Source organism: Haliotis asinina, chromosome 12, assembly GCF_037392515.1.
Source record: "Haliotis asinina isolate JCU_RB_2024 chromosome 12, JCU_Hal_asi_v2, whole genome shotgun sequence".
NCBI lineage: Eukaryota > Metazoa > Mollusca > Gastropoda > Lepetellida > Haliotidae > Haliotis > Haliotis asinina.
Window position 1 is genome coordinate 4,664,141 of NC_090291.1, and position 18,888 is coordinate 4,683,028.

The 18,888-nt window shown below is 39.9% G+C and overlaps 2 protein-coding genes across 2 annotated transcripts; both read left to right on the plus strand.

Annotated features, from left to right (window-relative positions):
- The first annotated feature begins 258 nt into the window (after positions 1–258).
- Positions 259–8,494, plus strand: LOC137258793 (serine proteinase stubble-like). The gene is made up of 8 exons (XM_067796487.1): positions 259–392; positions 2,149–2,633; positions 3,176–3,541; positions 3,955–4,153; positions 4,699–4,823; positions 5,334–5,483; positions 5,869–6,020; positions 7,759–8,494. The coding sequence occupies exons 1-8, from the start codon at positions 259–261 to the stop codon at positions 7,906–7,908; spliced, it is 1,761 nt and encodes a 586-aa protein (XP_067652588.1). The 3' UTR covers positions 7,909–8,494.
- A 297-nt stretch (positions 8,495–8,791) lies between these two features.
- Positions 8,792–16,951, plus strand: LOC137258894 (putative ankyrin repeat protein RF_0381). The gene is made up of 4 exons (XM_067796591.1): positions 8,792–9,091; positions 10,004–10,185; positions 11,143–11,296; positions 11,660–16,951. The coding sequence occupies exons 1-4, from the start codon at positions 8,861–8,863 to the stop codon at positions 12,356–12,358; spliced, it is 1,266 nt and encodes a 421-aa protein (XP_067652692.1). The 5' UTR covers positions 8,792–8,860; the 3' UTR covers positions 12,359–16,951.
- Positions 16,952–18,888: the final 1,937 nt, after the last annotated feature.

The following is an 18,888-nucleotide window of genomic DNA, read 5'->3' on the forward strand; positions in this document are numbered from 1 at the left end:
ACCCTCACGGAATACAACGTGCTTCAGCAAGCGGGGTGGGGCAGAATGCTTAGTACTGTCTACTTCGCCGGTATTATCACTGTAAACAATAGCTTTAATCCATTGTCTTGGTAACGTTTTACTGAAGACGTAAAGTCCTGACAGACAATGTTTCACGATGACAATAAAATACACGGTTTCTAACGCCTGTTTCGCTTGTTCTTCGTACATAGCGTTTATAAATGTTTAAATATGCCAGTCGCGGTTGACTTCGTTACGATGAAACGTGTGTCGGTGTTCCTCGTTATACTGGCGTCCCTTCTCGGGGTAGTAGCGAACAATTATTTGTATGGAAATAACTGGAACAGAGCGTATTATAATTATATGATGTACTATCAGTCCAGATATGGAAGGTAAGATTTCTCACTTTTAATATTACCTAATAAAAGGGTGAAAGCATAAGTTCTTTATATCAAAGATATGCAACTTTGTTGAATACCTCGGATAAAATCCGGATTTTTTTCTGGCAATGGTTACAAACCTGTATTTGTTGCTTAAGGAAAATGGGTTTATTCTAATTGTCTTAGTTCCTTATCTGGAACATTATTGTCAGATTTGAATAAATCCACTGCACCAGAACCCATCACACCGTACGCGCGTAAGCACGCACGCACGCACGCACTCGCAGCCCCAAACAATTCTTCCTCAGCAGTCATTGCGTAACTTGTGTTACATTATGAAAGTAGGTGAGGTGTTTGTAAATGCATGTGTTTACAGAATAAACCTATAATCAAACAACCTATAATCTCATGTCAAACGTACAGTATTTTAGTCAATGCCTTTCGTCATTTCTTTACGCTTCTTTACCACTGACAAGTGCCAAACTTTAATCCTCCACTTGCCTACTACTGAATTTCTTTTTAGTGTACAAAGACGTTTTTTTTTTTTTTGCTTGTTTGTTTTTTTTGTTGTTTTTTTCTGTTGGTTCTTTTTCAGTAGCCCTATTATTTCACTGCAAAACAACTCTGACTGGACATACCCCAGGGTTCATGATGGTTAACGGTGTGTTATGTATTATATCAGACGCCGCAAAATGTAGTTACATCCTTTATATTTAAGGTACATTTCCGGAATGTAGGGAAAAGAAATTTGCCAGTGAATGTCTCATACCGGTGTACCTATTCTTCGAAAACGACACCATTTGGAAAACACATTTATATCTTAAAAATCATCGAGTATTTACAGACCGCCACCATGTAGTTGAGTTGTTGTTGAGTGCGTCGTTTAAACAAATACGCTAAGAATGGGTTCGTAAAATAACTATATGTTATTATATATATAATGGTGATAACTGTTACTCTTGTGAGATAATGAAATGTGAACTTGACTTTGCTATTATAAGATCGTGTGACACCCCACACCCCCTCCCTTTTTAAAAAAAACCTTATCATAATCAAGTATTTTATTAAACTTTACAGTTACTGAAAAGTCTCGTTTCTTACGATGTTGGTGTTTACTTGACTTTTAAAGTGTCTTGTAGTGTCTGAATCGCAACGACAGCATAGATTCGTGAGGTGACTGACTTCAGATATAGATTCAATCCGTGCCAAGTGTGATTGTGATATTACTGGAGTTCAGTGCTTGTCGTAAGAGGCGATTAACGGGATCGGGTGGTCAGACTCGCTGACTTGGTTGGCACATGTCATCGTGTCCCAGTTGATCCTCATGCTGCTGATTACTGGATTCTCCGACTCGATTACTTACACACCGCCACCAGCCTTGTAGCTGAAATATTGATACTGAAATAGTGATACTGAAATATTTATACTGAAATATTGATACTGAAATTGTGATGAGCGAGTTAAACAACAAATCAAGTCATTCCCCTTGTTGTTTAGATTAATGCATGATGCATTGTGCATAGTCAACAACTATTCGTGTTGTGATAACCATAACCCCAAAATAAAACTGTTCATGTTTTGACAGCTGCACAAGAAATGCATATATTTTCTAGCCATATTTTTATATATGTATAATTATAAGACCATTTCTTTATGTATAACGCATTGGATAAAAATATCAGACGTAATTAGGTTTTCGATCTAATGAAATATTCTTCCACATGACGTATGTAAACAATCGGTGTATGCCTAATCCTTGACCCTTCAGACAGAACCCGTACAGTCACGTGGCGGGCTACCAAGTCCTCAACTCTGCCAAGTGGATGCCGACGGCCGTCTACAACAACTACTTCTGCAAGATCCTGGCTTCATCCGTAGGAAAGAGGAGTATTCGACTCAAAAGAATTGTACCAAACAGAGGCCTCAGCTTCCCCAGCTACATGATGTCAGCGACGTTTCTACGACGTTACGCCAACAGGTACTTCCGGAAGGATAGGGTAGACGACCTTGACCTGACATTACGGCAATTCTTTAATGTCAGTATTGACGACTATCTCCATGGTATGATCAGACGGAGGCAACAAGGATACTCGTACACAAGTATCCGGGATGAAATAATCCGTGGATTACTGTCCAAGTACAGCGGCATGAACGACGCTAGATCTATCAACAACGCCCTCCGCGCCATCAACCTTTTCAACAAGGCCGGGCAGGCTCAGGTTAGAAGATATGCCGATGCCTACGACTCCTCAAGTAGGTGTGATACAAGACGTAACGTAAACATTGCCCTCGCTAATCATCGCAGTTTGTAGTTGTCTGGTCTGGGAGATAAACTCAGCAGTAATGATAAACATTTTGGATGAGTAAGTGTATAAGATTACTCTACTTTTAGCGATAGTTCGGCACTATCACGGCGAGGGACACCAAATATGGGCGTCACACATTGTACTCATGTGGGGAATTGAACCCGGGTCTTCGTCATTACAAGTGAACGCTTTGCCCATTACCCTTTTGAAAATGATTATGCACAAAAATGTGATCTTAAGACAGAAAACGTTTAGCGACATAACAGTTACATACGTTGAGGTATTACGATGAAACAGGTATGACTATAAAGGGACTACAGTCGTCATTATTGCTAGTATTTTTCCATTTGAGGCTTAACGTTAACCAACACAAATGTCATCTTCAAATGTCATCACCATTTCAAAGATAGACCTTGCGATTGTATAGCACATACGTTGATGTAGCAACACAAGCTGACGAAGACTATAGACACGTAACTCTCACCCTAGACTGCATGCATCTGAGTCGACATGGCCGACAGTACCTGTGTAGTTACCTCCACTTCGCAATGAGCCTCACTCAGGCCTGCGGCGTCAACAACCTCGTCTCCATGCTCTACACGGACTGCAGCTGCTACGGCGGTCAAAGTGCTGATGTTGTATACGTGCCTATCGACAACCCCCATCCCAACCCAGATCCGGTAACGGCAGCCCCGGTAACGGCAGCTCCGACAACAGTAGCTCCGACAACGGCAGCTCCTACAACGGCAGCTCCTACAACGACTGCTGTTACTACTTCAGCGGGGTCTACAGTTACTACAGACCCATCTGCAACCACCACAACTGCTACAACTACGACAGCTGCATCTTCCACAGGTAGTCAAATTTATGTCCTAATTTACTGATAGTAAGTAGACTGTACGTTCATGTGAAAGTGTGGCTTCACAGGAGGTTTAGTCGTCACTGATACAATCGTCGACCATAATGTAAGAACTCATTTAGCATTAACTTTACTTGTGTAGCGCCATTCACGTCATGTAACATTTTATCGTAATAAAACTGACGAGAAGGGCCTCTGTCCATGTTCTACTCCCTCTGTGTCTACGTTCTACTCCCTCTCTATCCGTGTTCTACTCCCTCTCTATCCGTGTTCTACTCCCTCTCTATCCGTGTTCTACTCCCTCTCTAGTTATGTTCTACTCCCTCTCTATCCGTGTTCAACTCCCCCTCTATCCGTGTTCTACTCCCTCTCTAGTTATGTTCTACTCCTTCTCTATCCATGTTCTAAGACTGCGGCGTCAGCAGCATCAACCCTGCGCGAGACTTCCCCCTCATCCGCTTCATCCTCCGACAGTGGCGTATCGTCGGGGGAATCAACGCGCAGAGTGGGGAGTTCCCCTGGATGGCCATCGTCAGCGCTAATGGCGGCCTCTGCGGCGGCAGCATCATCAACTCTACGCACATACTCACTGCTGCTCACTGTGTCGAGTAAGGCTTTCATTTACATGGGACTCGTAGATGGGTGGATTGAGTCAGTGTGAGTGAGTTTAGTTTTACGCCGCCTTTACAGTGTTCCAATAATATCACGAACCCAGGATTTCAGCGTTACGAGGAAATGCTTTAACCAGTAGGCTACCCCACCAGAACTGATGAGTGGACTGAAGGGACTTAGCAATGAAAATCGCATACTGTACATACACATGTAATTATCCTGCATTTCTGGTGTATCAGTGGGGTGGGGGCAACAATGACTACATCCAGATCAAACAGATCGTATGATTATGCAAGGACATGTGGAGGCTGACATTTCAGTGCACATGCCGCATGATTCAGCATGCAACAACTGCACATGGTTCTCCGTGGTAATTCACTGTGGAACATACAAAGATTGTACTGGGCAATAAAACTTCTGATATGAGATTCATCAGTGTACAAATGAATAAAAAAGATTACGGCAATAAACAGCAAAAGGGCAAAAGGGTATATACAGGGTGTGTAATGCGTCACATGACTTTGCTTACGCTACATTTCAGTGATTTTACTGCAAACTCCATAATAGTCGACGTGGGGGAACATGACCGCTCCAACGACAACGACCACACGACGTTCCAGGTGTCGACAGTCACAATCCACGAGAACTACCAGCCTGGCTCTGAGGGTGGGAAATGTGTATTTTCAGTGGCATGGCGATGATTATTAAAGAACATATTGCTAGATTCAGGCGCGGAGAGTACAGTTTGGAGATTTAGGTTCAAAATAATCATATCTGACCCTCACTGATTTGTCAGATCTTTTCGTTAACATCACTTTTGTGGGTTGAGTGAGTGAGTGAGTTTAGTTTTACGCCGCCTGTAGCAATATTCCATCAACATCACTGTGGGGTACACCAGAAATGGGCTTCACTTATTGTACCCATATGGGGAATCGAACCCGGGTCTTCGACGTGATGAGCCAACGCTTGGACCGCCAGGCTACCCCACCTGCAATGGGTTTGCTTAAACTAAAGAATAACACACCAATGTTTGATGGCGGCTAAAACAGAAAAAATGGATATTCTTTGGTGAGCTATTTAACACGTGTATACTCTAGAATGTCTGGAATATTGTGGAACTGGAATTGTTTGAACGACTGTTCCGGTCAGTGGAATACGTGTAACTGTTTGTTTCAGCTAACGATATCGCTTTGTTGGAGCTGTCGACGCCTATAGATTTCAACACCATCACTGACGCAGCACCCGTTTGTCTACCCAGCGGGACGTTCACAGCCACAGTAGGGGATGGCACCGAGTGTGTAGTAGCAGGGTGGGGGACCCTCTCATGTGAGTCCAGATTTTGTGCCCCATACTATACACAAGGGGTTGGGAGTATCCATCGCACAATAACAAGATACTGGTTGGAAATAGCATATTCATTTTTTATTAACAATTCTTATTGTACATTTTTGACAATTAAAGGGCTTTGGACATCGCCGTTGGCTGTAAGGAGTTAAGTCCTTTGACACTGCGTGGATATGCTCATCGTTAGTTTGATTGTAACATCTGCGAGATGTTAATCAGCTCGTGTATTATACTTTTTTTAAAAAAAATGTCTCTGCATTAAATTTCCTTAGAAACACTTTACTTGACCTAATTGTATGAAACAGAAGCAGGTTATCTCATGACATGTTTTACGTGTTCCACAACAGTAATAATTTGATTGTTACAGTTCAAGGTCGGATTCCTAACATCCTTCAGGAGGTGTCAGTTCCAACTTATGCGGGGACGTCATGCACGGCCAACTTCAACACCATCCCCACCACTCCTGCAACCCAGCTGTGCGCCGGCGCACCGGGTACCGGCGGAGTCGACTCCTGTCAGGTCAGAAAGTAGAACGTGTGGATCTCCTCACCAGAGACTGAATGAAAAGGAAACTTTTGCAGACACACATTACAATTATTATATTTTTTGTACATGTTATTTTTGTCACCTTAAAAGTAAATCAAAACCGAACGAGCTCCTTGTCAGTTTTACAGTACAAGGCGTGTTATACTTTAATATGTATGTAGCTTGTTGCTGTAGTCCTATATATAGCAATAATAGAATAAATCTGAGTGTTCACATCTTACTACTAATTAATGCAAGTAACTGCTTGACACCTTCTCCAAGTTCAGGCATTAACAGAAGCATCTAACTGATGTAGATGAAAAAAGGGGGCAAGTCTAGATTGCGGTTGTGATGGGCGAGCTGTCTAGGGCGCCAGGCCAGTAATCCAGCCTGCTTGAGGTACAGGGATCGAGCCCAGACTTAGGCCTCGTGAATATGTAGAGACACCCGGTACTGTGACTATCTGTCCCAGTCTACCCACATGTGAGTGGGTACCTCGTAAGCATGGGAAAGCCACATTAACTCGGTGCGCTTAGTGGCTGCCAGAGATGTATGATCCCAGGGGAGTTAGCATTGATAATACGAAAGGTCGTTGAGACTCACAAAAACAAAGCGCCGTGAGTACCCGAAATGGTATAATATTAATATGGGTTTTGCAAACCATTCTCTCATAATGACAAGCAGAACTAATTGTCAATACCGCCTTGTCCCTTCTTAACGCTTAGTGTTAAATGAAGCTTTTTTTCTATCAAAGGAACATATTTGCAAAGGGTTAGTCTAAATGTGGACGCAGGGCTATAGGTCAGTGTGTACATAAGACATAACCATATAACTGCATCTTCCCCAGAGAGACATGTGACCGTCCACTCCTGTCAGAAGTCAGTCACCAGGGCGGGAGGGGTCAGCGCGCACTGTGACCGCAGGTTAACTGATGGTCACGTTTGACGTCCTTACTATGTAACGTTCCTGCTGTTATGCAAGAAAACCAGCTGGGAGACATAGGTCACGTGACATGGCACGGGAGAGTTAGATCATATGTGAAACTTAAGTCAACTTTGTCAGTCCAGTTGTTTAATGGGAAACCTACTGTTTATGGGATATTTTCACACTGTATGCTAATTGCGCTGACCCGTACACACATGTTGTGTAGCTCACGTGAAAGTACCGGCAATACTTATTGAAAGAAAACTTCACGAGAGAGAGAGGGGGGGGCGGGGGGAGGGAGGAAGGGAGAGACACACACACACAGAAAGAGAGAGAGAGAGAGAGAGAGAATATCTAGGACATTCCGGATTACGAGAGGCGCCAAATTCGTCTGAAGATTAATCATTGCAAAGCACAAAATCATTTTTATACCACCAATGCACGCTTTCACTGCCTAACGGAAGTCATCAGCAGATTAGTTGTTTCCTATTTTCAGACGGCTCGTATATGAAATGAAACGCCATTAAATCAAATCAAGTTAATTACATGAAAGATCGGTATCAAATAAACCAACCTATCATACAGATCTTGGGACAAATAACCAAAGCAAGTCTATACAATACTTCAGCGAGGTGAGATTTCCCTAGTGTTATTTTTCTGAACGTATAGATATTTTCTGGGTTCCTTGCTATTAAACTGTGCAGGGAATTTTCACAGAAGAAGTTTTACATATTTTCCCTATAGACAAAAATGCGTCTGGTATGTGTGTACATGCCTGAGTGTAGCGCCTGTTGCGTTTTATCTACAGGGAGACTCGGGCAGTCCCTTGTTCTGTTCCGTCAACGGCCGTTGGGTTCAGTACGGTCTGGTGTCGTACGGTGACGGGTGTGCCAGTCCCGGGGAAGCTGGCGTCTACACGGACGTGTCTCAGTACGTCGACTGGATCAACGGCACCTAGCAACAAAACAGACTTCCAACTTACAGCCAGACGGAAACTTAACTTCTCAATGTTAATTTATATTTTTATTCCTGTTTCATATCGTTTTCATTTAACGCAAAATACTTAATGGATGACAGTATATGACTGCGTCATTGTTGTCCTCGCCATATGGAATAAAAAAGTGAGTACGTGAGCTTGGTTTTACGCTGCTTTGAGAAACAATCCAGCAAAATCACGGCGGGGAACACCAGAAGTGGGCTTCATACAATGTACCCATGTGGGGAATCGAACCGGGCCTTCGGCAACGCTTTCACCACTAAACTACCCCTACGCCCAGATAAAAGGTGTCATCACTGGAAGTAATAAAGAATTTGACAGCGCCATAAGTAGTACAGATGTTTTCATCCACAAAGATTCTTGCCTTGTCTGGTTGTATCAAATATGGATGAAATCATTACGTGGGTGGGGGGAAGGAGGGGCTGTTAATTTGTTTGGTCACGATACATGTGCGTGGAATAATTACTTACAACAATAATATGGGTTTTCTTACAACATTGGAACTTAAGTATGCGTCTTATGCAAAATAAACAGTAATAATATTGCATTGTTAGTTCTTTTTGAGTCTTTCGTTCGTAAACAATGTTAACGCCTTTCGTTTTCTAAAGATGTTAGGCATGATGCGTTTACGTCAGGACAAATAGAAATCTACCGCCAACGTATTAATGGGTGAATGCGTTTTCATTGCAATTAGTCATCCTTGTATTGTGTGCAAATAAATGTAAATGTACACAAAAATGAATTGTTTTAGCTGACTTTTTTTTCGTAAAATATTTCATGTGGCTTTTAGCTATGTTAAGGATTTTTGACTAACCAAGGGCAGGTCACTCTAATTATTGCTGACAATTTGGTATCAACAAGGACGAGAGGCTGTCGCCAGCCATCCTAAGGATCGTTGTGCTAAGAAACAGTTATGCCAGTTTTAGCTCGCTTGGTAGATGTGAATCCGACAAGAAGATATGTACCGAAAATCTACAAAGAGGAAAATACAATTTCACCCAAGAAAAGAAAGGATATAGCAAACTTTCTAAGCTCCGTCAGGACAGGTGACGTGAATTCAGTGAAGCGTTTCTTGGATGGAGGTCTGGACGCCGACGTGGAAGGAGAAGACAAGGAGACAGCTCTGACCACGGCTGTGTTTACTGTAATTATTAACATAGATAATGACAACATCTTTGTTTGTCGAGTATACTAACTCATTCTTTTTGTCAATATGTTAACATCAGCTGATGACATCGTGTGTACTGATGCAATCATTATTGGTGGAACACCGTGTTGAGGACTAGTCTCGTCACTGTGGTAAACCAATAGAGGTGTTGGTGACGCAAAAATAGGATGTTATCGAACTCACAGATGTCATGACCATGTAACTATAGCTACAATTTTCTGGCGTTCATGACGTGTCCATAAATAGTATAGATCTCAGTGTAAATTCTGTACAGAAATTGGCACTTGCTGTTTTAATGCTACTACATCAAAATGAGCTAGGCTGCAATTCATCGGTCCAATTTTGAGCCAAACCGACTTTAGACAGATGGTAACAGAATTATGTTTATCAGTACTAAGGAGCTACCTCTTTACCTCCTGATATCTATCGTTGTGTAGCTCTTCAAAACTCGCAACCTTTATATGTTGGATGCAAGATTAGGCCATTGTCAGTCAGTAATTTTAGCATGTGTGATTTAACTCATTAAATATACTTTGCTTGTCAACTAACTCAGACCTGTGAAGATCCATTTTACAAATGATCTTCAGTAACCCATGTTTGTCGTAAGAGGCAACTAACAGGATTGGGTGGTCAGGCTCACTGACTTGGTTGACACATGTCCCAATACAGAGACTGATGACCATGCTGATGGTCACTGGATTCTCTGGTCAAGACTTGATTAATTACAGACATCTGCCATATAGCTGGAATATTGCTGAGTGCTGTGTAAAACTATGCTTACTCACTCAGCTTACTGAAATGTTGTGAAGTAGACCAGTTCTACTAGTTAAGGTTGGTTTAGTTCTCTTGTACCAATGTTATATAATAATCTTAATACATGTATTATAGGAAAACACTACTATGTGTCGCCTGTTGATTGAACATGGCTGTGATCTAAACAAGAGTGGGACAGTTCCACCATTCTACTTCCGTCTCACCCCACTGTGCCAAGCAGTCAGTGCAGGAAACACGCAGGCAGTGATGATGCTGCTGCAGGCCGGATGTAACAAAGATCTCCGTGACGATCTTGGGTAAGATCAAGATTTGAATAATTGTTCATATTGTGGTGTCATTGTCAACTTCATGTACTGGATCTAGAATATCAGGTGTAATGATCATTGGCAGGATATGGATTTGAAGTTTCTGTGCTTCAGAGCTTCCTCTGGTGATTCTCATGGACAACTAACAATTACTTGAAATTTGATTGTCTTGGTCAGTACATTTTGCCATTGGAGGAAGTTTGATTCCCTACATGGGTGCAATGTGTGAAGTTCATTTCTGGTGTCCCCAGCTTTGATATAGCTAAGAGTGTCATAAGACTCCTGACTCACTCACTCCTCAGCTTTTCAGGAAAATATTTGAATTTGAATGGTATTTGATATGTACCACATCTGTCCATATTTTCAATTCTGATCAAAATGTCTTGTAATGCTCTGAAGTCCTGTCATAATTCAGATTTACAACCTGCATGACGCACTATGACTAGTATGAGTCACTCTCCTTTGCTTATTGGCAGTCTTCTGGAACATGCTACATGAACTAGCAATATTGCTGCAATTGTTCTGCGAGTGGGCTGCGTTTGTATATTTTTGAGATGCAACTCTTTCAAATTTGCTGTAATTCCTTCAGTTACACAGAGGGGTCTGGAAGCACTGTCCAAAGTTGATTGCTGGATATTGAGAGGGAATGTCTAGTTTCCATTTCTTTTTGCAATATGCGTAATGATAAGTGTGTAATCTTGCTATATAAACTTTGGATTGTGAATGAATTTATATTTTGTGGCAAAAATTATATCAATACTCTGCAGAGTTGGTGTGTTTTTCCTGTTTACTTTGGCGTTTGTTTGAGTCATTTATGATTATTGGTTTTTGAGTTAGAGTGCAATGGACTGTAAGTAAGTGTAATCCCAGATATAACATGTTACATCTGACCACTTTCTAAATGGCATGGTGTAATCATACCAAGATTCCTGTCATGTTTCACTTCAGACGACCTCCATTGTTTTACTCCATGTCGTGTTCCAATGACGACATGTTGCATCTCCTCCTGAGGTCAGGATGTGACATCAACCTTGGTACCAAAGACACCAACTACACCATCCTCCACGAGGCAGTGGCTAAAGGAAAGCTGGACATTGTCAAGGTAACCATGGTGATGGCTGATGAGATGGTATTTGCTGATAATCATGATAATTGTTCAAATAGCTTGAAAGTTTGAAACTGACAAAATATGTGTATTTTTCGTTTGGTTCCTCAACTGTTAGAAGAAGGTTAGAGTGACTTGAAACTCATTGCATTAACAAGGAAACAATAAGAAATGGTACATAGCAGGGGTGTATCAAAATACCAAATATCGGACAAACAGGGAAGCAAATCACAAAGAGCAGGAAGTAAACAATTCCCTGTGGTAATTTTCATGGGCAATATGTACACTGGCTCAAATGTAAGGTTGTCTTCTGACACATGATTTTCAAAACTGAAAAATTCGAGGTATCTTGCATTTCAGATTTTGTTGGAAGCTGGCGCCAACCCAAACAGATATGAAGTAAATCAGCGTCTAACTCCGTCATTCTTCACAACACGGCAAGACATCCATGAACTGTTGGTGAAATATGGATCTAATATTAACCACACAAGTCGGTCAGGAGACACGGTGTTACACCATGCTATCACACATGGTGATCTCCCACTGGTAGAATATTTCCTCAATAAAGGTGCAATTATCAATGCAATAAAGACAACATGTGTGGTTTCATCCCATAACATCCTGCAGCAGGTGAACATCCAAGACCCTCTCCAACAAGCCGCTACTGAGCACTACTTCAAGATCTGTATCCGCCTCATCCAACATGGCTGCTCCACACAGTTTCTCAATTCAGAAGAAAATGATCTGGTCACAAGACTACTTAGTAGCGAGAACCAAGAACTGATTCTCACATTGTTGTTTGCGTCAGGGAACACCAACTGGTTGAAGAGAATTTTGTCAGATGGAGTTCGGAATCATCTGAACATTTCCCGAGCCACGCGTGATTGGTTGCAGAGGCTGGCTGGCAAGGTGCTACCACTGAGGATGATGGCCTGTCACACCATCCGTCAAACACTGAAAAGTCAAGCGTCACAGGGCAGCATTCTGAAATATATTTCCAAACTATCATTGCCTGAAGTGATGCATGATTGTGTGATACTGAAAGTGAAGCTGGCATAATTGGGATTCAGTTCAGGTAATAACCTAGGTTCTATAAGAGGTTGAAATTACATCAGGGTCTATCTCAACTTAAACTTTCCAAATGTTCAAGATTCATGTAGTGATGAAGATACTGCAAGTGATTCTTGTTCATCGGACGGCTAATCGAGCACATATATTTTGCATTTATGTTTTCCATAAACCAAAACAAGGCCACACCCACCAGTACTAACAACTGATAATGATTTCCCATGGTATAGGTGCTTTTGATGGACAGAATTGTTTTAGTCATGAAGGATGTTGGTCAGTTTTATCTGTGACTGATAATGTGACTAGTTTGTTAAGTTATTATTGCTGAGTTATGTATTCAGAATTAACTCTAATATGTTTTCTTTTGCATTTATGGAGTTCTAAACATCCAAACTAGTGTACATGTGTAAATTCTCATACCAGTGTTTACACATGAAATATTGAAGTCAGTTCTTACAAAACTTGGAATAGCTCAGAAAAGAGCTTTGTTATGAATTGTTTAACACTTACTGTGACAGACTAGCATGATAGGTGAAGCTAAAATACCCAAATTAACAACTATAGAGTTCCCAGTTTAACAGGAACTGGACTGACAGGCAGAGATAATCGCAGGGTTAGTCTGATACATGCTGTAGTTGTGGGCGTATACACTACTGGTGTTTTTCCTTGCAAGTGGTTCTAGTTCATAGGGTACATTTCCTCTTTGAAAACAGCTTGTAGGCAGAAAGTCTCCTTTGTTCAGGTTAGGTGGAATGGGGCTCATCACATTTAATATTGCACTGATGTAGCAGTGTTTGTGTGTATGTAACAGGGCATGTGAGCATGCGTGTGTTCGTGTCCTCTTGTACTAGTCCATACTGATGCACGGTTTGAAATGGGGCTCATCACATTCAATACTGCACTTATGTAGCAGTATTTGTTTCTATGCTAACAGTGTATGCGTGCACATGTGAGATACCTTGTTTGATACTCTGCTCCAGTTCAACATGGATACCTTACTCAGGCACAGTAATGGGAACCAACAAGTCCTTGCGTTTCACCTTCCTGGTGAGAACCCTGTCATGGTGAAAGTACCATATTTGTCAGGTGGCACAGGGATTGTGGTGAACTGGAAATGTCTAACAATCAACATGTAGAAAACCTGATATGTTATAAGACATGTCAGATAAACGAAAACATACTTTTTTCTTTCTAAATATTCCAAAATTTAATCTTTTGTAAATGATCCAATACCTGAAATTGGTGGAAATATGGATGTCTGAGCAAACTTGTTGCCCAATATGAATTCATGGTATGTGTTTTAGCTGTTAATCAAGGGAGACGCTATCAGATATTAGAGAAATTATGTGATGTGTTCACAAGAACATGTAGAAAGTAAAGCTGGACTTCATTTCATAATGTGAATGTTTATCACCAATTGTAACAATGGTCCATGTGATGGTAAAACATGGCTGAAAGATCAATTGATCTTTTATCCATTTAGAGATGACATTTTGTCTGTTTGTATGCTTCACAGATGTAAAAAGAGACTTGTTTCAGTGTGTAATGTACAACATACTTCAAAGAAAGCTGTTTTATTGTGTGTGTTTCTAAGTACTGCAGATCTGTTAACAAGAGCTACTTAAATATGTACTTTGCATTGACGATGACAAGGAAAACTGTCCAAGACTGCTGCCAAACATATTTCTGGACAGTGTTTTCTTCAATTCTTGGGCAGTACTTTGATTGACTGGGCCCATATTTGTTGGTGTGGAGATACCCAGTTTTATATTTTCATAGTCACGGTGCAATTGTTATACCTTGTATTTATTTTATATTTACTCTCCATGCTTCATCATCAGGGTTTGACAAAATAGTCACTGCAATTTGATGGATGGACATTTCTGGTGAAGGCTGACAAAGTCACGAATGTAGCTAGCAATTGTGAACATATTCAGAAACGAAAAAAATTGGTTGGTCGTTGAAATGAATATGGTGGTGAGCTCAAGTGTCGGAAGAATGATTTAATGTTGGAACATTGTTTTCTTGTGTCAGCATATTTTTTTATGAGTGTATGGCGAAAACTTTTTGTTGTTAATAAGTACTCCATTTTTGGAAAATTTTTGTATTCCAATTTTGCCAATATTGTGTGGATGTTTTGAAATATTTATATGTCAACAGGCTAGCTATTCTCGAAATGATTGTAGCCTTACAAACTTCTTAAACCCATTCTTAACATATTGGCTGTGTGTTCAAAGTTAAGAATTCTCAGGGCTATGAATGTTTAGAATTTAAGGGTCCTGTCCTTTGAATGTGGAGCGACGAACAGGGGCTGATTTAATGAAATGAAACCTACATGCACTCTGAGCAACCTATGGCAATCACCTTGTAACACCAAATAAAAACAGTTTGCAATATATTATATTATATAATGCTTGAGTTTTGGTAATGAGAGTTTTGTGCAGTATTATAAATCTGTAGTTATCTTACTTCCTAAACTTTCATGAACAGAAAGTCCTTCAGTCCGTGTTCCTAGAATAATCTGTCACTGTCCCAGTCTAGTTCATTATTCTGTTTTCCATCTGAAGTCTGTGCTCTTTGAACACAAAATATTATCATGCATTGGATTCAAGTTAATATATGTCAGAGGTTGCATTTAGCAATTTCAGGTTGCCCCAGTGTAAGTTTGAAATGCTTAAATTAAGCCCTGCTGGAGCAATTATATACCTGTTGTCCAGTTGAAGTGTTTCAGCCATTGATGATCTTCCATCAAGTGGTAAAAGTGCCTTACATGGAAGCCTTAGAACTTGTGTCAGTTAGATTGCCAGCTTCCGTGTACTTGCAGTTGGGCACCTTACAGAGTCTGGTTTGAATGCCCGATGGGACTCAACCCAAACTGTATCAAACAGAATAAGTGCCCATTGCATTTACGTGCTATGTAGACATGGATTGAGCACAAGGCATATGTTGTTGATTCTATACATATGTACCTTGGCAGGTTATCAACGTGATTAATCAATGGGTCATGCACATGTGATCTCAAAGCAAGAATGTTTTGTTTTTTGTGTGAATTGAAACAATTCTGTATTCTTCCTTGTTTTGTGTTGTACAAATTGCATTTTCTTACTCATATGTGCATGTTTTGCTTCTGTGATGGTATTTGTGCATATGCTTAAACTATGAAATCACTGCATTTTTCCAAGTTTGCTCCTGAGTGTAACAATGTAGAAATCATCTCCATTGAGCGTAGTATCAAAGACGAACAGATGTGTAACAGGTATACAGGATTGAATGTACATTTTGTTAGGAATATCTGTTACCTGTTGAAATCTGAAGTGTGTTCCCTATACAAAAGTAATTGTGGAAATACAACTACCGCTACACTAACAAACACCCTGAAACTGAAAGGCAGGGTAACTATACCCACTAGCAATCACGAATTAAACATGAACGATCTTAACCTTTGAGCTGCGTGTGTATTTACTTGCCATGTATTTACTTTACCAACACATCAGTGGATTGCTGTTTTGTACTTTTCAATAAGGGGAAAACTTACTTGCTCTCAAAGGAAACATTTTTACCGTACACTGAGAATAACTATTTGTGAAAATTAGTTGTATATTTTCATCAGTTTGCCAAACTTGACATTGCTGACTGAACATTGTCAGTTCCCAAAGTGTTTAGCCATGTGGTCTATGATAAAGATGGCTTATGCACCAAAGATGAGAGCATGTACAAGTAATGTGATATGTATTCAAGCAGTATCAATGTATCATGATACGCATCTGAGCAGACAGTTGGTGTATCGTACCAGGGTTTATTTTCACCAGAAAGGATGTATGCAATGCAGCTGTCTACTGAGATGATGCTTTATGTTCCCTTAACACATGGTATAAGTTAATGATGAGTGACTTGAGTGATGTGTGACAAGGAGTCCCTCCTTCCCCAGGTGCAAGATGGTGTTGTGATGGCACTTATTACTCAATTTACCCTTTACAATCTTGGTGAAATACTTCCCTCGGAAGAGTCTACAAGGTGCTAAATTGCAGGCAGAAACATCTGCATGCCATTTTGGTAAATACCCAGAACTATTAGCTTGTCAAGATCTGATTCACTTACATATTCATTGAATCAATTCCTATCCTTGCATGAATCATTATTAGTGGTCATTGGCTAGAATATTCATAAATATTTTTAAGAGTGTTTTACACTATGTTGTTTTTTTAAGTGAGGTATGCACACCTGATAAAAATACAAGCCATCCAGTAGTATTTATAACTGGTATCATTTTGCCAAAGCCTATTGTCATAAGCTAGAAGCAGCATTGTTTGCAGTGTATTGCTCTTTTACTTCACAGAAATTATGGAAATGTTTAAACCTAAGCAATTGCATGATGTTTGTTATTTTAATGCCTTGATATTTAACGTAACGTATTCATGAATAAATAATCGTATTTGTTACTCTATATTGATAAAATGTATTGTACCCTCCTTGTACTTTATTCGTTGCTGCCCCGCTTTTCGACATCAGGGATGTATTCTTAAGGCCAGACCAATTTTATTTCTTTTACGGGTCCACCTGCCATATTTTTCCAAGAATAAGAAAGAATAATATTCATTACCCCTGCTCAAAAAATAAAATCCTAATGTTTTTAGTGGCTAAAAATGTAAAATCATAAGAAAATACTTTTTAGGCGTTTCTTTTTACCCATATTTACTTCATAAATTGCCAAAAGTAAACTACTTATTTAGAAGGAATATTACTTTGATTGGAAATTTTGTTTTTATTTTTTTCCCGTCTGTCTTTAGATTATCAGAGGACAAAAATCCATATAACAAGATATAGAATTGGTCTGGCCTAAAGTTGCATCTCCCATCAGCAACTTGGCTAGGAATTTGAAAATTTCAATGTAACTAATCTTCTACAAATGCAAGCCCTTGTTTTATTAATAATAATGCTTCCAACCATCATATGATATTGTACATGAGGAGGTATTTCAAGAGTATTACTACAGAGTATTACTCATATTAGCTGGAAGACTGTTAATTGACTTGTATCAGTGTTTACCATATTCAAACCAAGGCTGGGGTAGGAAATGAGTGGGTATTTGGCATGGTAGTGTGGAGAAATCAAAACAGAAAATTGTGGATGAGAAAAACTGCATTATCTACTCAAACAATCTTGTGATACATACTAAGAAAGAAAGGGAGTGTTCATTATTTATGGGACGGGGGTCTTTGTGCAAGACATGGGGTGTGTACATGCTTGTCAATAATAATCATAAACCCACTCCAGCCATACTATTAAATTAGGAATGGTCCCTACTGCAACATATGCAAGACACATGCGGTCCATGGTGCTTTGGTTATGCAGCACACATGTCCACTTTTTTCATACCTTCAGACTTCTGAAGTACTCAGGAATACTCAGTCAGTCTGTTCAGATCAACCAGGGTACAGATTTTCATATATACAAGAAGTAGAAGTGTATTAAATGTGTTGCTGTATGTGGAGAGTTGAATAACAGGCTTTGTGGTTCAGTGTGCTTCTATGGTCATAGGTTTGTAACTTTTCATGGACTGCAGACACTATAGGTGTGCATTGTGGAAACCTCATATCTACTCATATGAATCTATTCAGACTATTTGTAGGTCACTGCTGGAAATCCTGGTTAACAGAACATGTAACAGTATGACACATTCTCTGAGCCTAACGATAAATACACCTCCTGGTGGAAGACTGAAAGGTTGAGGTATGAATAAACGATCTAAGCCCAGACCAATTTTATTTCTTATTTCATGGATCTGCCTCACATGTTTGGAAGAATTAGAAAAATAATCATCCCCGCTCCAAAAATAAAATCCTAATATTTTAATTGGCAAAACCTGTAAATGTTTACAAGAGCATTTTATAAGATTGTTTTTTCTTGCACCATACATAATTCCCTAGTTGCAAAAAGTAAAATACTGAGATAGAAGGAATATTACTTTGATTGATGTTGTTTATTTCATTTTTATCCTCTCTACCTTTTAGGTATTCCAAGCACAAAAGTCCTTAAGACAAGAAGTAAGATTTGTCTGGTCTAATGAAGAATTTGTAATAAGCCTTTCATACAAAGATTTTTGTACCATCAGATTTGAAATATGATTGGAATATGGATCTGATATTAAGGTTATTTATTGTCATGTATTTTTTGCTCCTGATGTCGCAGGAACTCATAATATCAACCATATTGTAACATGGAATAAATTGTAGCATACCATTAATAGAAAACATCTGTCATGCCTTGCACACATCAAACTAATATTGGAATCTTATTTTCATGATACAGTGATCTGTGCTCTGTTGTTCAAAACAACCTTATCTCTAAGATTACAACCTTTGACCTTTACTAAGGCTAGTCTCCCACTGCACGAAACAACCAAAACTAAGGTTAACCTTTTAGTTAAGGTTGATATCTCAGGTTGGACGGACCCAAACGTCTCTAAGGTTGATCTTACCTAAGGTTGTGAACAACGGAACACTGGTTAGTGAGAAAATCCA

Excerpts from the sequence above, each read along its gene's own strand:
- LOC137258793 (XM_067796487.1), top strand. The coding sequence starts at position 259 with ATGAAACGTGTGTCGGTGTTCCTCGTTATACTGGCGTCCCTTCTCGGG. Across the intron at positions 3,542-3,954 it reads GACAGCTGCATCTTCCACAG|ACTGCGGCGTCAGCAGCATC; the intron begins GTAGTCAAATTT and ends CCATGTTCTAAG. Across the intron at positions 4,824-5,333 it reads CTACCAGCCTGGCTCTGAGG|CTAACGATATCGCTTTGTTG; the intron begins GTGGGAAATGTG and ends TGTTTGTTTCAG.
- LOC137258894 (XM_067796591.1), top strand. The coding sequence starts at position 8,861 with ATGCCAGTTTTAGCTCGCTTGGTAGATGTGAATCCGACAAGAAGATAT. Across the intron at positions 9,092-10,003 it reads TGACCACGGCTGTGTTTACT|GAAAACACTACTATGTGTCG; the intron begins GTAATTATTAAC and ends CATGTATTATAG. Across the intron at positions 11,297-11,659 it reads GAAAGCTGGACATTGTCAAG|ATTTTGTTGGAAGCTGGCGC; the intron begins GTAACCATGGTG and ends CTTGCATTTCAG.